Genomic DNA, 17,219 nt, shown 5'->3' with positions numbered 1-17,219 from the left:
AACCCAGAGTTTGTGATGTGTGATCTGCATATTTGCTAACTGAAGACGTCCAGATTAGACCCAAGTGTGTCTGCTGTGTGGGGCAGGTTGACATCTGTGGTCCTAATTGAGAGAAAAGTGACAGTCATACCTAGACCTCACTTTCCCCGGGCACATTCTCCAGCTCTTTTAGGACGGTCCAAGCCGGCTGAGAGACATAATCGCTCCTTCATGACCCGGGTCTATTGAAGGGTCTCCTACCAGTAAAAAAAAAAATGCCTAAAACACCTCACCTAGGAGGAATCCAGGAGGCATCCTGGACATACATCACCTGAACCACCTCAGTATGCTCCAAACAAGGCTGACTTTGATAAAAGCCTAGTGAGATGAACATAGATAGACAGCCATGTTTAAGTGAATGGACTTTGGCTTATTTTGAAACTGACTGGTTTTGGTGCACATTAAAATAATGTTAATTAGATAATGCTTCAAGGTAAGTGCCAAAACAAATGCCAGGGGTTTCAGGCTGGCTACCTTTGGAGGTTGTCTTAAAGTCTTAAACTTAAGTGGTTTGCTCTTGTAAAAAAAAAAGAAAACAAATAGAAAAAGTAAAAAAAAAAATTCGACCATGCACAAATTAATATCTGTATTTTTTGATACAGATGAATGATTCAGTTGAATGGCTATATCACCGCCCACCAGCAGGAGGCAGTAGAGTTCAAACTGTGTGAACATTCAGCACCCGGAAAAGCTTCATTCTGGTTAGACGCATGAGCTTACTCTGTATGAACCAGGTTTGGTTTTATTAATAAAAACTCTGGACAGTTTTTTCTACGTTTCTTCGCACCATCATGTCTTCAAAAAGCTGCAGCAGTGACGAGCAGTTTGAAGGACAGGCCGCAGTAAAAGAAGAACTGAACAAGAAGGTAGCGTTAGCCCAAACATGCTAATACGGCTAATGTGGCTGTTACAGACCACCGGATGTCTCCCAAATACATAGACTTTTGGTTATTTTCGTTATATATAATTATTCTGCCGCTTCTGTTAGCTTTATGTGTCTTAACAGATTCAGATAGTGTAGTTTTTATCGGTGAAACTTTCCGTGTTACAGATTAAAGAGCAGAAGGTTCTTGTGGACGAGCTCTGCAATCTGAAGAAAAACAGGGTAAGTGGAGGAAGTGGAAAGTCTCAAAATTTATTAGATCACATCATTATTTGTGCAGTTATGATGGGAAACACGCAAATCACATGGGTTACTATGTTGTTAGGCTGGTGCAGTCATGTGTTTTGAAAGTATAAATGTGGATTAATGCAGATTGTTTCCCCCGCAGAAAGTCTACATCCAGCAGAGGAACAGTAACATCTTCTTTGTGGGAGAGAGGAGTCAGACACTCACTTCGTGCAAAAGTAAGATGATGGAAATGTCTCTGGTTGAGAGGTGAAAACTTGGAAGTAAAGATGAACAAAAATTCTAAAAAAAAAAAAAAATTGACTGAGAGTTTATTATTTTTGAAAAATGTGATACATTATGTGTCAAACAGGGTAGAAGCAAAAAACAGATTTATCCTGCTTTGTTTATTTTTTAACATCCATCCATCCAATCGTTTTCTGCTGCTATCCAGGATAGTGGGAGACTGGGGGCAGTAATCTAAGCAGAGAAGGCCAGACCTCCCTTCCCTAAACACCTCCACCTGCTAATTTGGAGGAAGACCAATGTGTTTCCAGGCCAGCTGAGAGATGTGATATCTCCAGTCTGTCCTGTATCTATCCCAGGGCCTCCTCTTTTAGTACATGCCCAGAACATCTCGTCCAGTCCAGAGTTCTTCTGAACAAAACTCCATTAGATTTTCAAGAATATGTCAATCAAACTTCAGGTGTCGTTATCAAGACAAGCTAAAGATTGAAAAGTCACCGGCATCACTGTGGGATTGTTTCTGAGCTGCATTGTTTATTTTAAGTTTATGCATGAGAAACTGCTCAATAAAGGACTTTTTTCAGACGTAGGTTTGAGAAATATTTGCAGTGAGGTAAAAACAAACACTGGAAATGTTGGAAAGTTTTGTTATTCTTGGTTGTCTCAGTGCTTGGCTGTTTTTGTGTGTTCTGTCTTTGCTGGCTTTTCCTGTATTTGCTCATTTTGAATTTGATGCCAGTAAAGTTGGGAACAGGGTCCCCCCCTTTTTTTTTTTTTTTGTTTTGTTAAATAATTAAACAGTCAGCAGCGTGTTTTATGCCATAATAGGCCTACAGTGAAGGCACAATGTTATGGCATCATGTAACTAGTGCATTGTTCTGTTTCCAGAGGAGCTTGATTATATGAAAAAGGAACTTCAGGATATCTGAGGCCACAGCAACGCCGCGATGTGTGGGATCTTCTGTGCGCTGAGTCTGGCGTCCGCTCACTCTCAGTGGAATCAAAGAGTTTATGAACATTTAAAAAGGAGAGGGCCCAATTTGAGCCAGGACCTCGCCATCACAGGCTCAGATCTCAGCTATTGCTGTTTATTCTCTGCTCACGTTCTTCACATGAGAGGTCTCCTCACTGCTCAGCCGCTTCAAGACGCCGCCGGAAACATCCTGCTGTGGAATGGAGAGATTTTCAGTGGCCTGCCGGTGACGCCAGAGGAGAATGACACCACGGTTTTAGCTCAGCGGCTATCATCCTGCAATGCCCCTTCAGAGATTCTCACTGTCCTGTCTGCTATTCGTGGACCATGGGGGTTTGTTTACTACCAGAAGGCAGGAGACTACCTGTGGTTTGGCCGAGATTTCTTTGGTAGGCGGAGCTTATTATGGACATTTGACGCAGAGGCCGGCGAACTGACTCTAACTTCTGTGGCTGCTCACACTTCTGGTCCCAAACAGTGCGTGTGGCAGGAAGTCCCGGCAGCTGGTGTGTTCAGGGTTAACCTCAAGGCGGCAGCAGAAGCTGGCTGTGTGGCATTTGAGGTTTATCCTTGGGCTCATGCAGAAAGTGATGTCAGTAATGACACCATACCTCAGGTGTTGGAGTCCATCCCGAGAGGTTGCAGTGCTGTGATGAACCAGTCAGGTCTTGAACTCTCTTCAGCTGTTCCACCTATGAATGTGTCTCTTCCAGAAACATTAAATGATACAGAAATTCACTCAAACTCATGTCTGTCTGTGGAGGATCTGGAGAAGCTGCTGGGCAGTGAGGAGAAAACTGATGAGGTGAATCATCTCATCGACGTTCTCAGCGAGGCAGTGAGGAGACGCGTTCAGTCTCTACCTTTCAGGGCTCTAAACCTCTCTCCTCCTGCTATTGACTGTGCTCGTGTTGCCATACTTTTCTCAGGAGGCATTGATTCAATGATCCTGGCTGCTTTAGCTGACTGTCACGTACCTGCACATGAGCCTGTAGACCTGTTGAATGTGGCCTTTAAACTACAGGAGCCCAAAAAGCAGAACGAGTCCCCGAGAAAGCCCAAAAATAAGCCCATAGATTTAAAAGCTGATCGGGGAAATTCCCAAGTGTTGAGCCCCTTTGACGTTCCTGACAGAATCACTGGAAGAGCTGGGCTCAGGGAACTACAAGAACTGAACCCTGAGAGGAAGTGGAACTTTGTGGAGATTAACGTAACGCAGGAGGAGCTGCAGGAAAAGCGCCTGGTGCACGTCTGTCACCTGGTGCATCCGCTGGACACGGTGCTGGACGACAGCATCGGCTGTGCTGTTTGGTTTGCTGCAAGAGGAGTGGGATTCATCGCGGAGGGAAACCACCAGAGGCCATTCACGTCGTCGGCAAAGGTGACAAAGAGCGGAGTTTCTTTTGTAGGAAGGAGGGTGTGAGAGCTCAGTATAACTTTTTTTTAATTTGATGAAACTGTTGTTTGAGGAGGATTCTCAGGAATAAAAGAGTTTGGGTCATAAATGGTGTTAAAGGCCAGTTTAAGATAGATTAGGATTATTGTGAGCTAGAAAAATACAGAGCTGGTGGAAAGCAGAATTATTCCACATTTAACTTTAAAAACTTGTTATCAGAGACGTTTCTGATTTGTGCAGGTCATTTTGACCGGAATCGGAGCAGATGAGCAGCTGGCTGGTTACTCCAGGCACCGAGTCCGGTTTAAGACCTCTGGACACGAAGGCTTGATCCAGGAGCTGGCCATGGAGCTGGGCCGGATCTCCTCCAGGAATTTGGGCAGAGACGACAGAGTGATCGGGGACCATGGAAAGGAAGCTCGGTAGGTCTGCAAGTGAAGCTTGTATTGTCTGTGTGGTGGGTAAGATGTTTATTTTAATGAATCTGGGGTCTTTATAACATCCCATGTGTATCCTTGATGTCTAACAGATAGGTGGTTTTCCTTCCTGATGTTTAAAAAAAGAAAAAAAAGCACAGCTTTTACTAATTTTTATCATGTTTTTAAAAACATTTTACTGCCACCTGCTGTCAGTAAGCGGAACCACTCAGGGAAAAACTGAAATGAAAACAACTTAAAATAATATTTTTGTTCATGTCTGGTTAAAATTTAAGCAGCATGCCGTTTCTGTTTGAAGGATGTGCCGTCCGTTTCTGTGAATTTTCTACAGGCAGAGATTTTAAACTGAGGTGTCTGTACACTGATAATGAAGCTAAATAGCTCATAGCTTTAATATAAGGTTGTAAACTGGAATGGGTTTTGAAATTCTGGCCGATACGCAAATTATATTTAAAAAAAAAAGAAAAAAGATTTATTATGATAAAGTCTCAGCTTTTTTTTCCTCTAAGTTTGAGCTCTTTAAATACCCGAAGTGGAATAAATGTCCTCTTATTTGCAGATCAGCTGGTATAAGTTTTATTTGTCAATAAGTGCAAAGAGCACAACAAATTGGATTTTTTAGTGTAAATAAACATTTTTGCCAAATTATGATTCATTTTTTCATTTAATCACATAATTGAACTGAGAGGCATGAACAGTTAATACAGCTCGCCTCCACAGCACTGTGTAAGGTGGCTTAAAAAAAATCACAGTGGGTGTTTTATCTCTTGTTATTCTTAAAAAATTCATGTCACGTATGAAATCATGACTGGTGTACTGGTTGAAACTGCAGCTCAGTGTAGAATTTATTTTGAGCACCGCAGATTAAAGGCGCTCTCCTCTGTGGACTCTGCAGGTTTCCGTACTTGGACGAAGACGTGGTGAGCTACTTGAATTCGCTTCCCGTGTGGCAGAAAGCCGATCTGTCGCTTCCTCGAGGAGTCGGCGAGAAACTCCTCCTGAGGATGACGGCAAGGCGACTGGGCCTCGGTCAATCGGCCGTCCTGCCCAAGAGAGCCATGCAGTTTGGCTCCCGCATCGCAAAGATGGAGAACAGCCGCGAGAAGGCCTCGGACAAATGCACAAGACTCCACATTGTTTAGATTAATAAAATAACATTTATAGAAAAGATTGATCATAAACTTAAAGGTGTATTTACAGTCACACACGATAATTTTCTTCTTGGATCAGTTTAAAAAAAAATAAACGTCCTTTTACACCATGTACGACTCAACGTCCTGAAGTTTTTCTTTGAAGTACAGATCACATTCAACATATGATGGCAAGTTTCCAACATCAAAACGCCCAGAAATTTCCTGAATGTAAACAGGTTTCCTGAAAAAAAAGAATACAACAGTCTGCCATCGTCTAAGCTTGAGTGTCATTTAAGTATATGAAAAATACAAGAACAGATTCAAAATGAAACCCTGATTCCTTCTGAAACACACAAAAAGCGGAAATTATTTATTTGGAGTAAAACTCAGATTTCTCCCAGCTGAAATTACCTCGGGATGAGCCAAGACACAAAGTTTCCGGGAGCGTCTTTCTCTGTGATTGGAGCATCCTGTGGAAATATTAAGCTTCTCGTTAATAATAAAAACACAACTTAATTGTGGAGTGTCGGCTTATTTCGTTTACCTTCTTTTCCTCAAGGAAAGTGTCCAACAGACGAAGACTTCTTTTTGAAAACACGTAGAAACAAGGGCACTGAAAACCAAAAATAGTCAGCTCTGTGTTCTGAGTCCGGGTAGTAAAGTTCCATCTTTCATTTACAGTCTTTAACCCTAAGATCCCTGAGTGTATATTTTACCACATTCTGACCATTTGTGTTGAACTTACTGCTCTCCTGGACTTTGTCTCTGAGGGAAGAGGCTTCTCCTTCATACAGAGGACACGAAGATCAGTGTCTGCCTCCAGGATTCCATATTTCTGGGTTTCTGAACACACAAACATAAAATACAGAACTAACTGGGAAGAAGACGCAAAGCCACGGCTGATGTTGGACACGTGAACGGCTTTATTAACCTCACCCTCGTCTCTGCACTGATACGACAGCACAAGGCAACTGTCTTCACACTTCGACTGGACATCAGAGAACCTCTCTTTAACTTTCCTGAGGCTGAAATCTTCTTTGAAGAGGGTGTCACTGTTCAGGATGGACAGGGAGAGAGCTACATCTCAGAGCTGTTTACACACTCAAAACTACAGTTTACCATGAGCTAAGGAACACAAACTTACCCTCCGATAACTATGACATGATCTTCTATGTTAAAGTGCTTCACAGCAAGCTGCAGGCAGGCCACGGCGCCCAGTCGTTCCTGGTGAAGGACAAATCAGTCCAGGTAATCAACCAGATCTGAGAAGAAAATCCCTGCCTGACATCGGAATCAACAGCTTACTTAATGTAGAAGAGCTTTAGCATATTTAATGAAACTATGCAAAAGTTTACCTTCATTAGATTACTGTTACTTACTTACTTTCCCGTAAGCACGCTGCATTACTGCGTTACTAAAACCGTGATTTTTTTTGCGAGAGTGTCTCATGACAATGACGTAAGCGAGTGGCAACAGCTGTGTGCAGGAGAGAGTATGACCGTGCAGCGTTTAAAGCGTGGAAGAACGGACCTTACTTTGAGTTTGATTCCGTAAAAAGTGTCAAAAACATTATCGTTCGCTGCTCACTGCATGGGAAGAAAACCCCTAAACGTCCGAGCAAGCACCAAATACGCTGCCGCTGGAATGTGAAATTTACAGAGAAACTGCCAAATTCTTCCACTGACTGCTGCAGCACACCTGCACCAGGGCAAACCTCTGCCTGCCCCACTCCTGCTATACAGGTGAAAATAGAGCAACAGGGCCGCTGAGTCTTTGATTTTATTTATTTTCTGCTGCGTTTTACGTGCATCTATTTGAAAGAGTGAGTGTAAACAAAAAACTATTTAATTTTATATGCTGGAATATGCAGAAAATAGGTTTAAATGTTAAACAAATTTCTTCCAGTCAGAGAATGTTGCATAGCATTTAATGCTTGCTTGATGCATAAAGTTAAAAGATTAAAACTAATAAAACAAGTTTTAAAAAGAGACTTTTCCATTTGATTACATTTTATATGATGGATTATGCAGAAAAAGTAGAATTGGGCTGAAAGATCTATCGCTTTATTACGTATTTAGGGGATAAATCATGTTTTAAAAAGTAACTAATTACTTTTGAAAATAAGTAATCAGTAAAGTAGCAGGATTACTTTTTTCAAGTAACTTGACCAACACTGCTCAGTGCTGCGGGGCATGTGTAAAAAAATCTTTAGATTACAGGTCAGAGGACGGTATGGAAGCGGAGTGTAAAGGATTACATCATTGCTTGTCGTCTGGTCGCTGAGGATCTGGACATTTGTGAAATTTGTTGCCCATTCTTCAAACGCCCTGAGGTACAGAGTGTTGGTCTGTGGAGATCAGCAGAGGATAAGAGTGGGTCACAGACCTGCACGTTACTGATCATTATCATAATCATTACATCAGAAGAGAAGGTACTCACTACGTGATTGTTGTCACTTAGTCAACTATAAATAGATCAACAATCAACAATAACAGAACAACAATGAATCAATGTTATTTCAATGTCAATGTCAGGTTTCATCAGTATTTTAATGTTGTTTCAACATTGATATTTCATTGACATTTCAATCCTGACGATTCTGATGGATCAGATGAAAAATCAACATCAGTTCAATGTCTCCTTGCTGTCTGGGCTGTGCCTAACACTTTATCTCTATCTATTTAACTAACATGTAAAGTGAATCAGGGAACTATCTTTGATGTGTTTGTCCACCAGTGTTGGGAAGGTTACTTTTAAAATGTATTCCACTACAGATTACAGAATACATGCCCCACCTAAATGCACATTACTGTGCATTTAGGTGACCATGATGAGAGAGACAGAGAGAGTCTGGCTCAGATGCTGGCAGTTCTCGCTGCAGTCTACCGGTAGCATCTCCTTTCAGGCCAGGATAGACGAATGTCACCGAGCAGTGACTAAGTTTGAGGTAAAAGACTTGCACCCATTTGCCACAGCAGATGCCCCCGATTTACGGTAAGTGAGTGTGTTTAATTGTAGGCAGGGACATTACTGGATATTCTTGTGTAATTGCTACAGAAGAATATTTATTTTATTATTTTACATTTACAATTATTTTTCCTGGGGACCCTGTGACACCCCATTAAAGAGCCATAGGCTGGATCTCTTAAGATCTCACTGTTGGGTTTGTAAGGCCATGTTACTCCTAAATTTCTATCTTGTTCAAAGAGAAGCTATAAAACAAAGTTCTAAGCTAATCGACCTTAGTGTTCTCCTTTTTAAAAAAAAAGAATCGATAAGAGAATCGATAAAGAATCGAATCGTTAAACAGAATCGAAAATGGAATCTAAATGGTGAAAATCTTATCAATACCCATCCCTACTCATATTTTGTATTTTAAATACGTAACGGCGGTACATGTATTCCGTTACTCCCCAACACTGTTGTCCACACATATTCAAACCTGGTTTATCATTTTAACAGTTACGCAGAGTCGGATCAGATTCCTGTGAAATGGAGTCAGTTATTGGACCTAGTTACTGGTTATTTACCACGACATAGATGGTGTCCACGGAGCCGGACACTGTCAGCGCGTGGATCCAACGTGAGCTCAAAGGGCACCGACCGACGGGCAGCAGCGGCTTGGCTACGTGCGCCAGGTGGGCGAACCTTCCGGTGGTGTCCGCCAACACATCCCTCTGGAGCCTGGTTCCGTACCCGGCGGCGAGAATCACGGCTTTCATTTGAACTCTGTAATCCGAAGGGCTCCCGGCGAGCTGTCAGGTGCTTTACGGGGAAACTCAACGGCACATTAGCGGGTATAAACCGAGAGAGCAAAGTTTGATAACGTCCATAGATCAACTTCTGGATATTCTCGCGAGGTTAGCGTCCAACTAATGGCAGGACGCTAGTTTTTTTTTTTAAAGAACTTTATTTATAATCAACAGTATAACATACAAGGCACCATCATTAATCCGAATATGTAATATCCTCGGTTGAGCGTTACAACGACAAAAGAGGAAGAAAAAAAAAACAAAACAAAACAAAAACAAAAAAACAATAAACACAAAGCCAAAAAGAGTTAGAACAAAAAGAGAGAACAGTCATTGAAGGATTTAAAACCAAAGGAAAAAATTTATATGAACAAAAAAGGGCAATCATGATCATTAAATAGGGAGGTTTCTTTTTTAACATAGATTAAACTTGTTAAATAATACAATAAGTTTATGAGCTTTCTTGTTATTCACAAGTTTCAGCGATTTAGCCCAGAGTTTAAAGTCATTCAGCCATCTGTTTATACGTGGTTTAGCTTTAAAATATCTGCATTTGTGAATAAATTTTTTTCCCAGTAACAAAAACGTCCTAATCAACAAGTCAAAATCTGCATTCTCAGCAAGTATTCCAAATTTTATTACTGTCATCATCAAATGTGGTAACTGAATTCTCCTGAACTGTAGCCAGCTCCACATGTCAATCCAGAAGGGGTGCACTGATTCACAGTAGAAAAACAAGTGATCCAGACTTTCAATATCACTGTCACAAAATGTGAAGGCGTTCACATCCAAGTTAAATTTCCGTTTTAAGAATTCATTGGTTGGATAAACCTCATTTATGATTTTAAAGTTAACCTCTTACTTTAGGGGAAAGAGGAAGTGAGATATACTTTCTTCTTATTGCCTTAACCTCCATGGTGGATCCGTACTGTCCCCTCAAACACTGAGACCATCGCTTCCAGTTGCTACTTTCTAAATTAAAAGTAATTCTCCGAGGAATTTCACTGTAAATAAAGATTTGTAGGATTTTAGCTGTTAAACAACAAAGCCGCAAATAATGGAACCATTTCAATTAAAAAACTCAAAAAGTGCTTGCAGTCGTATTGAAGACATATTGCAGTCGTATTATTGAGCTATAGATTGACAGTCAAATTCCATAGATAGTCTAATCACACATAAAGGGCACTGCCAGGGGCAGGAGTTTGGTGTAAAATTGTTTATTTGTGAAATATTGCCAACAAGTGCTGTCTAGCTCAGAGATTTATTCAGAACAGAAACCTTTTTTCTTTACACAAATGTGCCAGCAAATGTACAGAATATCACTGTATTACTAAACTGCTGCACATACCAGTGTGCACATCTGGAAGTAGTCCCATTAGAAACACAACAAACAAGAGTATGTATGTAATGTGGGATGTAACTGTAGGATCCAGTGATAGCAGGATATTTACAGCCAGTACCATCTTATTTTAATTTACCAGTAATCTGTGGTGATAATTATGGCAAAATGTATTTGTAGTTACTGCAGCAATAGACACATTTTATTATTAGTTTGTCTGTTGTTTCATATAAAAGGAATGCATTTTAATGCATATTTATTTACTTTCTAAAAAGTAAACGTCAGTTAATTTCGCTGTTAACAGAAATGCAGGAGTGTTACTGTTTTCCTTTTTTCAACCGCAAAATCTCCTACCTAAACATTTCTTTATCAAGCTGTTTCAAGGAAAACATCAGCCTATGTATCATTATTGGATTTTCAAATATTCACAAAAGTCTTGGAAATCATACAGTCTGGGTTCCTATAAAGAAGATGTGGAAAAATAAATGACCCAAGAGCAAAAATATCTTCTTCCATCATGTTGTTTACTTTTCAGTCTTAGCACCACATGTGACAGAATACAAATTCAAGTCCGTTTGTGTCTCCTGTGAATTCTTCACTGCGGGGCCAGCGGGATGCCCCGGGCGTCGGTCACTTGGCCCTCCTGCAGGTTTTTGACCAGCTGAGCCAGCCAGCGTTTGGTGGTGGTGTCATCCTTCAGCACCTGGGCGAAGGTGCTGTCCTTCAGCTGGTCGGGTAGACACTGACGGAGTGCCTCTCTGGCTCTGAGGAAGGAACAACACAAAACCTCCTTTTAATATCACTTCAAATGAAATTGAACTTCAAACTTGATGAAAACACTCAATGAAAGTGCAGATATATTTTTCCAAATAATTAATGTCAGGTTAGAAAGAAGAGTAAGGCAAAAACAAAAAATCATCAGAATAAACAAAAATATAATATTCCTAAACGATGAACAGCTTCAACATGTAGTGCATTTTTCTGTCTATGTAGTTATTCCCAAGTGTTTCAAGTAAAGCTGCAGCTATTACATCTAATACAACCTGTTACCATGAACTGTTTTTACACACATAAACATCTCATGGTGTAAAAACTACCAGTGTATTTTTGCAATAGCTTCTTCTAGTGGCAAGCTGATTGAAGTCTTCAAACAGCGAAGCCAGTGTTATACAGCAGCGGTCCCCAACCCCCGGGCCTCGGACCGGTATCGGTCCGTGAGTCATTTGGTACCGGGCCGCAAGAGTTGAGGCTCAGGTGTGAAATGTATAGTTTTCAGGGTTTTTATCGGTTTTCAGCGTTATTTTGTTATCGTTTACTCAGTTTTCCTTGGTCTTTTCACGTGTGTTATGAATAAATTTTCTTTTTTTTCGGTACCGGTACTAGTTTTATTTTGTTGTATTTATCCGCGACATCTTAAAGGCCGGTCTGTGAAAATATTGTCGGGCATAAACCGGTCCGTGGCGCAAGGTTGCAAGCACACAATAAACTGCAACAGAGTAAAGATGCTGTACCTGAGATTATCTGAAAGGCGAAGGTAGCAGCGGACGACGTGCTTCAGCAGCCGAGCTGATGGTTCTTTGGAGAGCTGCAGCACCATTTTACCCTGAAGATGCAAACATGATGGAGACAACAGCTACAGTTACATCCAGCAAACAAAGATCCCGACCCACACGCCACAAATCAACAAATTATTATTTAAAGAAAGCACTCAAACTACATTTGAGTTAAAGGTCAGTGTGAAAGCCTCAGGAAACTCTTGTTAATGTCTCGATTTATTTGACTTTTTTCCCTCCTAATGATTTCACCAGGTTGCCCACACCTCACAGTTTGAGAACCACCGAACTGGATCAATATTTTTATTCTGACTGAAGATTAAAGTTCAGCTGTGAACACGTGACAGGATTTTACAGCGTGCTGTTTACACATCAAAGGTAATGAATGTGACATGGGGGCATTTTCTTCTGTCCTTGGTACATTTGATCAGCCCCCTGTATATGGATTACATAAATCAAATCAGTGGAGTGCAGTAAATATTGTTACTATGCTGCTCTCAACTTCTCAAGGGTTTATTTTTTTAAATTTATTTTATAGGCTCAATCATGTGACATGAACCATGCTGCACGCCACTGCAGCCTGGGCTAATTTGTGATGTCCGTGCCCAGTTGGGTTTTTAAAACACCAAAAAGAAACATAAACAAGAGACTCTAGGGTTCGAACTGCAGTGCAACGAACTGATTCCTTTTGAAAAATCAAGTTTAGTTTTAATATGAAGTTTACGTTCTGAAGTATTTCATTTGCTGATAATGACTGAAAATTAATTGTTAAATTTTTTTTAACTGTGGACCATTTCTGCTTGGACATAATTGACAGCGAAGTAAAGATATGACTTGATGCAGATTTTCTTCTGGTCAGTTTGTAAAAAGCTTTGAACAGACAACTGGTTTTTAAATATCAGTCTGTGCCTGTTTATTCCGAACGGTTAACAAAAGTTTTTAATTCTGTCTGGACTTTTCAACAAATTACAAACAGAAATCAGTGAGACTAAACCATCTTCTTGTAATCGATGATGTGTCACAGAAAGTCTATCTGATCATGTCCATGCATATCTTTACAGCAAACACTTACAAGGATCATTGCCACATGGGAGAAACGCTCATAAGTCTGGCATATGTAAGCCAGCCCTGTGTCATCAAGCAGTATCTTCTGCAGTATGAAGGTAGCAACCTGAAAAAACAAACATGCGTATAAAGATTTCTCACTAGTAGGTGTCAATATTATGCTGCGGGCTATCTGTAAAGGTTCAGACTATTTTAAAAACAGAATAGCTCCGTACCGTCTTAGAGAGCTCACTTCCTGATTCCATAATGCGGAGACAAAGCGGGATGATTTCAGTTGTGAGAAGAAAGTTAATCACTTCTTGTTCATCTGTTTTGACCAAGGCACCTACATTAAGTACAAACAGACATCTTAATACCTGTACACACACACTTTGAATGATAAAAACTCTTTTCATAATACAATGAGAGGAGAGCATACCTATGACTCCAAGGCTGGTGAGGCGCAGGTACTCGAATGGGCGCGTTTTGCTCACAGTGTGCAAAAAGGGATAAAGGAAAAGGGGAATGTGGGCTGCGAGGAAAGCCGACCTGGCAAGATATTAAAAATTAAAAGAAAAATACTTTTAAATCAGTGTAACCACACTCATATCAAACACATATACCGGACCATAAGGCGCACTGTCGATTAACGGGTCTGTTTTCATACATAAGGCACACCAGATTATACGGTGCATCAAGCGAAACAAAACAGTCAGATAAGTCAAACTTTACTCAACTCATTCTTCTTGTTTCCTCCACTTCCGTACCATTGATCCATTAATGTTTAATTCTCTCACAGCTGCTCTTTCACATGTTGTTGCAGTATATTAGTGACTAACCTCATATTGTGGATGGATTATCTCAGTTGTTCTTCTGACTGAAGTTTGGTCTGTTTACAGCATCCTGCCACACGATTGCATTTGTTCTTAACCCTCATGTTAACTTTTATTGAGTGGAAAAAAGTTAGCGTTCATCCTCCAGCTTCACTGGTGGTGGCCAGGGATAGCTCAGTAGGTAGAGTGGTCGCCCCATGATCGGAAAGTCGGGGGTTCAACTCCACTGAACGGCTACCCTGAGGTACCCCTGAGCAAGGTACCGTCCATACACACTGCTCCCCGGGCGCTGCATTGGTGGCTGCCCACTGCTTCACTGGGTGAATGGGAACTATTTCCCTATGGGGACTAACACATACACACACACTGTGTTTTTGTTATGCTAACATAGCTGTGTCGCTAACGATCACAGCAGTGATGTTCGTTGGTTTACTGAAGTTGGACAAGCTGGTATTTAGTGATGTGCACAGCTCGAAGCCGACCGGGAGGTTAAGGCACGATGTGCCTTTTCCCCCCCGGTTATAGTGGGCCTTGACCTCCTGTTAGCTTCGAGATGGTGGGTAACAGACGTCTCTGAAAACGTCGGAGCACTTTTGCAAATATGTGATGTCTTGATAAACCGAGCAGATATTTGATGTTTACACAGCTACATTCACGCCTGAAAATATCTTAAAAGTTTATTTTGTGACCCAGAAAAAGTAATATTAAAACCAACTAGCTGGTGCCATTGTTAGAAACGAATTGGCTGGGCCACGCTATGAATTCTGGGATAGGTTGGGTAACGAAGGATACACTGACTCGGCCTTCAAATGTGACCTGCGAAGCATACCAGTGCAAGATCTCCGTTTGTGAGATCTTGCAAACCGTTTGTGGGATCTCACAAAACTTCATCTTAATTTTTTTTTTCTCCCATGTCCCTTGCAGGGCTCGGTATGGTAGTGATAGCAGAGCTGTATGTTTTAATTCTTTCAGAAATCTCTCAGTCAGAACATCCTATATCATGTTTAGATGGAAACTAGCGAGCTAACTTCCTGCTAACATCTAACTCTGTTAAATTTAATAAATTCTGTTTTCATGGATGCCTCGATGTTAAACTTAATTGTTACACCTGGTAAAGCAGCAACACTGATTATTTTTATTAAAGATGAAAGAATTTAGAAAGTTTTTAACTCTCAGTGTTCGTTTGAATTTGGGACCTGAAGGGGACGGCGTTTTGGACCCAGATACTCAGTCTGTGAGGCTCCTGACTACGGTAGCTGTAATGCTCTGACAATCCATCAAGCGGTGCGGCTTCGTAACTTACTAAAGTCGTACTAAAACATTTTGACAGATTTTTGAGTGCCGTGTACCACATAAAATCGGTTCAGTAAGCACAACCAGAATTCATACATTAGGTGCACCAGATTATAAGGTGCACTGCTGATATTTGAGAAAATTAAAGCATTTTAAGTGCACCTTATAGTGCAGAAAATTAGGTACTTTCATTTAAGGCTTAAAAGCCTTGTTTGTATCAGTGAAAAGAAAAGATGAGGTAAAACAAAAAAAGAAGCATGGTTGTAGTTTAGTTTCCTGAAATTCCTGATTGAAACAGAACAAATGAAGGCAAAGTGGATAAAACTCAATCTGCTCTGTAGTAAAGGTTTTTCTTTAGTATTACACAATTAAAGCTTCCAATTGTCCCCTTACCGTGTCTCTGGGTGTGAGGCAACACATTGCAGGAGTGCCAAGGCGTTGCACACTCTGTTAGACTGATGTGCTGTGAGTGTCGGTGGGTTAATGGATGGATAGATGTTCACTATTTCCTACAAAGAGAAAGGAATGCATCAATGGTGCACAGCAAATGACACTGGGCAAACAGAACTATAGAGATGATGGATTACTCCGTCATCTCTGTGGTATTAACTCACAGGTATTAACTCAACAAGTGGTATAAACTCTAATGGTAGGTAGAGATTAAAAAAACGCTTACAACCATTTCAAGACCTAGTGCCCTGGAAGTCTTATAATTCAGGTCAAGTTTTAAAATATACTAAGAGCTCTTAACAACAAGTACCAATGCAACATATTATATAAATAAAAATAATATAGCAAAACAATTCAGAGTAATGAAGAAGCTCACTTCATGCGAGTGGTCTGTAAGGCCTAGCTGCCATGCAAACATGGCATGACTTGTAGTCCCTGATGGTTGTGCTGAATCTTTGTCAAGCCTATGGCATAGCTTATGTAAGTAGCCATGTTGTCAACATCATTTATGTGTTTGTGCATTATGTGTTAATTAGTGTGTCTTCTGGTGTTTTATATGTGGAGCCAGCCTACAGGAACAAATAAAATGCTGGTACTTTATTACCTCTATATCTTTCTCCAGTAATTTGTTGACATTTGTGAATCCTTATATTGAGGAGATGATGTTATTCTGTCACTGAGAAATTCAAAAACTAAGATGAAATTAACAGTGGGAAATCTATAGCACTGGGTAGGCCAATCACAGTACGTGCTCTGGATGCTGTGTGTATTAAATTTCTAGAAGGGTGCATGTCCAGTTATGCCATAGGGTTAAAGATTCAGGTTTGTGGTTCCGATGTAGATTTGAAGCATAAAAAAATAATAAAAAAATCCTGATTTCCAACTGGTAGAGAGGCAACAGATCTTACCTGCAGGAGAGCAGCGATAGTGCCACAGGAATGCCAAAGCATCGGTGCCAGGTCTGGCACAGATTCGCGTTTCTTGCTGAGCTCCAGCAGGGCATTCTCTCTGGTCTCTGGGCTGGACAACTCATTGATCCACTGGTAGATCTTTTCCCGGTCTACCTGAGCCAGGGCTGTGACATTAGATACAGCCTGCAAAAGGCAAAATTAGTTTAAAAAGCATGTCGTCTTGGGTCTGTGTTTGAGAATGGGTGGTCGATGTTTAATGTAAATCAAACAAAAGGATGAGGAAGCTCCATGTTAAGACGGTTCGAGACTTCAAAGCAAAGTAAGGTGAAATTACACTCACCGCTCCCGTTGCAAGCATTCTCCGAAGCTCTTTGTGGCGTCTTTATGTCGTTATAAACAACTAAATTTGATTAAGTGTGGTGAACGTGGTTGCAATGCAAGTAAGTTGGCGTAACTAGCACAAAGCTAGCCCGAGCTGGCTGCTAAATGTCCTGGCCTATGAAGACAAGTACCCGTGTACATTAACATAACTTCAAATTCGCCGAAATAAGGGGAAAGGGAACACTAGCAGTCTAATTTGTGCGCTTTAAACCACACTAATTAGCTCAAAACTAAACGTAATTCATACTAAAACTAAAGCGAGGCTTAGCTTGGCAGAGCCGTGGACAGCCTTGATACAAATAACTGAAATATCGCGAGATGAAAATCTTCG

At 40.8% G+C, this 17,219-nt stretch overlaps 3 protein-coding genes across 4 annotated transcripts; 1 reads left to right on the top strand and 2 right to left on the bottom strand.

The window, feature by feature from the left end:
- The first annotated feature begins 1,310 nt into the window (after positions 1-1,310).
- Positions 1,311-5,460, top strand: asnsd1 (asparagine synthetase domain containing 1). The gene is made up of 4 exons (XM_082507150.1): positions 1,311-1,386; positions 2,282-3,747; positions 4,003-4,184; positions 5,095-5,460. The coding sequence occupies exons 2-4, from the start codon at positions 2,341-2,343 to the stop codon at positions 5,339-5,341; spliced, it is 1,836 nt and encodes a 611-aa protein (XP_082363276.1). The 5' UTR covers positions 1,311-1,386; positions 2,282-2,340; the 3' UTR covers positions 5,342-5,460.
- LOC309690235 (glucose-1-phosphate adenylyltransferase) lies at positions 5,355-9,196 on the bottom strand. Its single transcript, XM_082507151.1, has 8 exons — positions 8,863-9,196; positions 7,590-7,679; positions 6,477-6,556; positions 6,269-6,384; positions 6,078-6,175; positions 5,877-5,945; positions 5,744-5,802; positions 5,355-5,573 (listed from the first exon to the last, which is right to left on the bottom strand). The coding sequence occupies exons 1-8, from the start codon at positions 9,052-9,054 to the stop codon at positions 5,453-5,455; spliced, it is 825 nt and encodes a 274-aa protein (XP_082363277.1). The 5' UTR covers positions 9,055-9,196; the 3' UTR covers positions 5,355-5,452.
- A 1,732-nt stretch (positions 9,197-10,928) lies between these two features.
- On the bottom strand, positions 10,929-17,191 carry cnot9 (CCR4-NOT transcription complex subunit 9). 2 transcript variants are annotated; one of them, XM_082508953.1, is made up of 8 exons: positions 16,848-17,190; positions 16,505-16,690; positions 15,540-15,655; positions 13,460-13,569; positions 13,257-13,366; positions 13,049-13,147; positions 11,935-12,026; positions 10,929-11,187 (listed from the first exon to the last, which is right to left on the bottom strand). In XM_082508953.1, the coding sequence occupies exons 1-8, from the start codon at positions 16,863-16,865 to the stop codon at positions 11,019-11,021; spliced, it is 900 nt and encodes a 299-aa protein (XP_082365079.1). In that variant the 5' UTR covers positions 16,866-17,190; the 3' UTR covers positions 10,929-11,018. The 2 variants fall into 2 exon arrangements, with proteins under 2 accessions (XP_082365079.1, XP_082365078.1); XM_082508952.1 differs by having other exon boundaries at positions 13,257-13,569; positions 16,848-17,191.
- Positions 17,192-17,219: the final 28 nt, after the last annotated feature.

The sequence above is a fragment of the Aulonocara stuartgranti genome (genome assembly GCF_965226115.1).
Source record: "Aulonocara stuartgranti genome assembly, chromosome: 16".
Taxonomy (NCBI): domain Eukaryota; kingdom Metazoa; phylum Chordata; class Actinopteri; order Cichliformes; family Cichlidae; genus Aulonocara; species Aulonocara stuartgranti.
The sequence above is the reverse complement of the archived record's forward strand: the minus strand, read 5'-3'. Positions and strand labels throughout refer to the sequence as shown.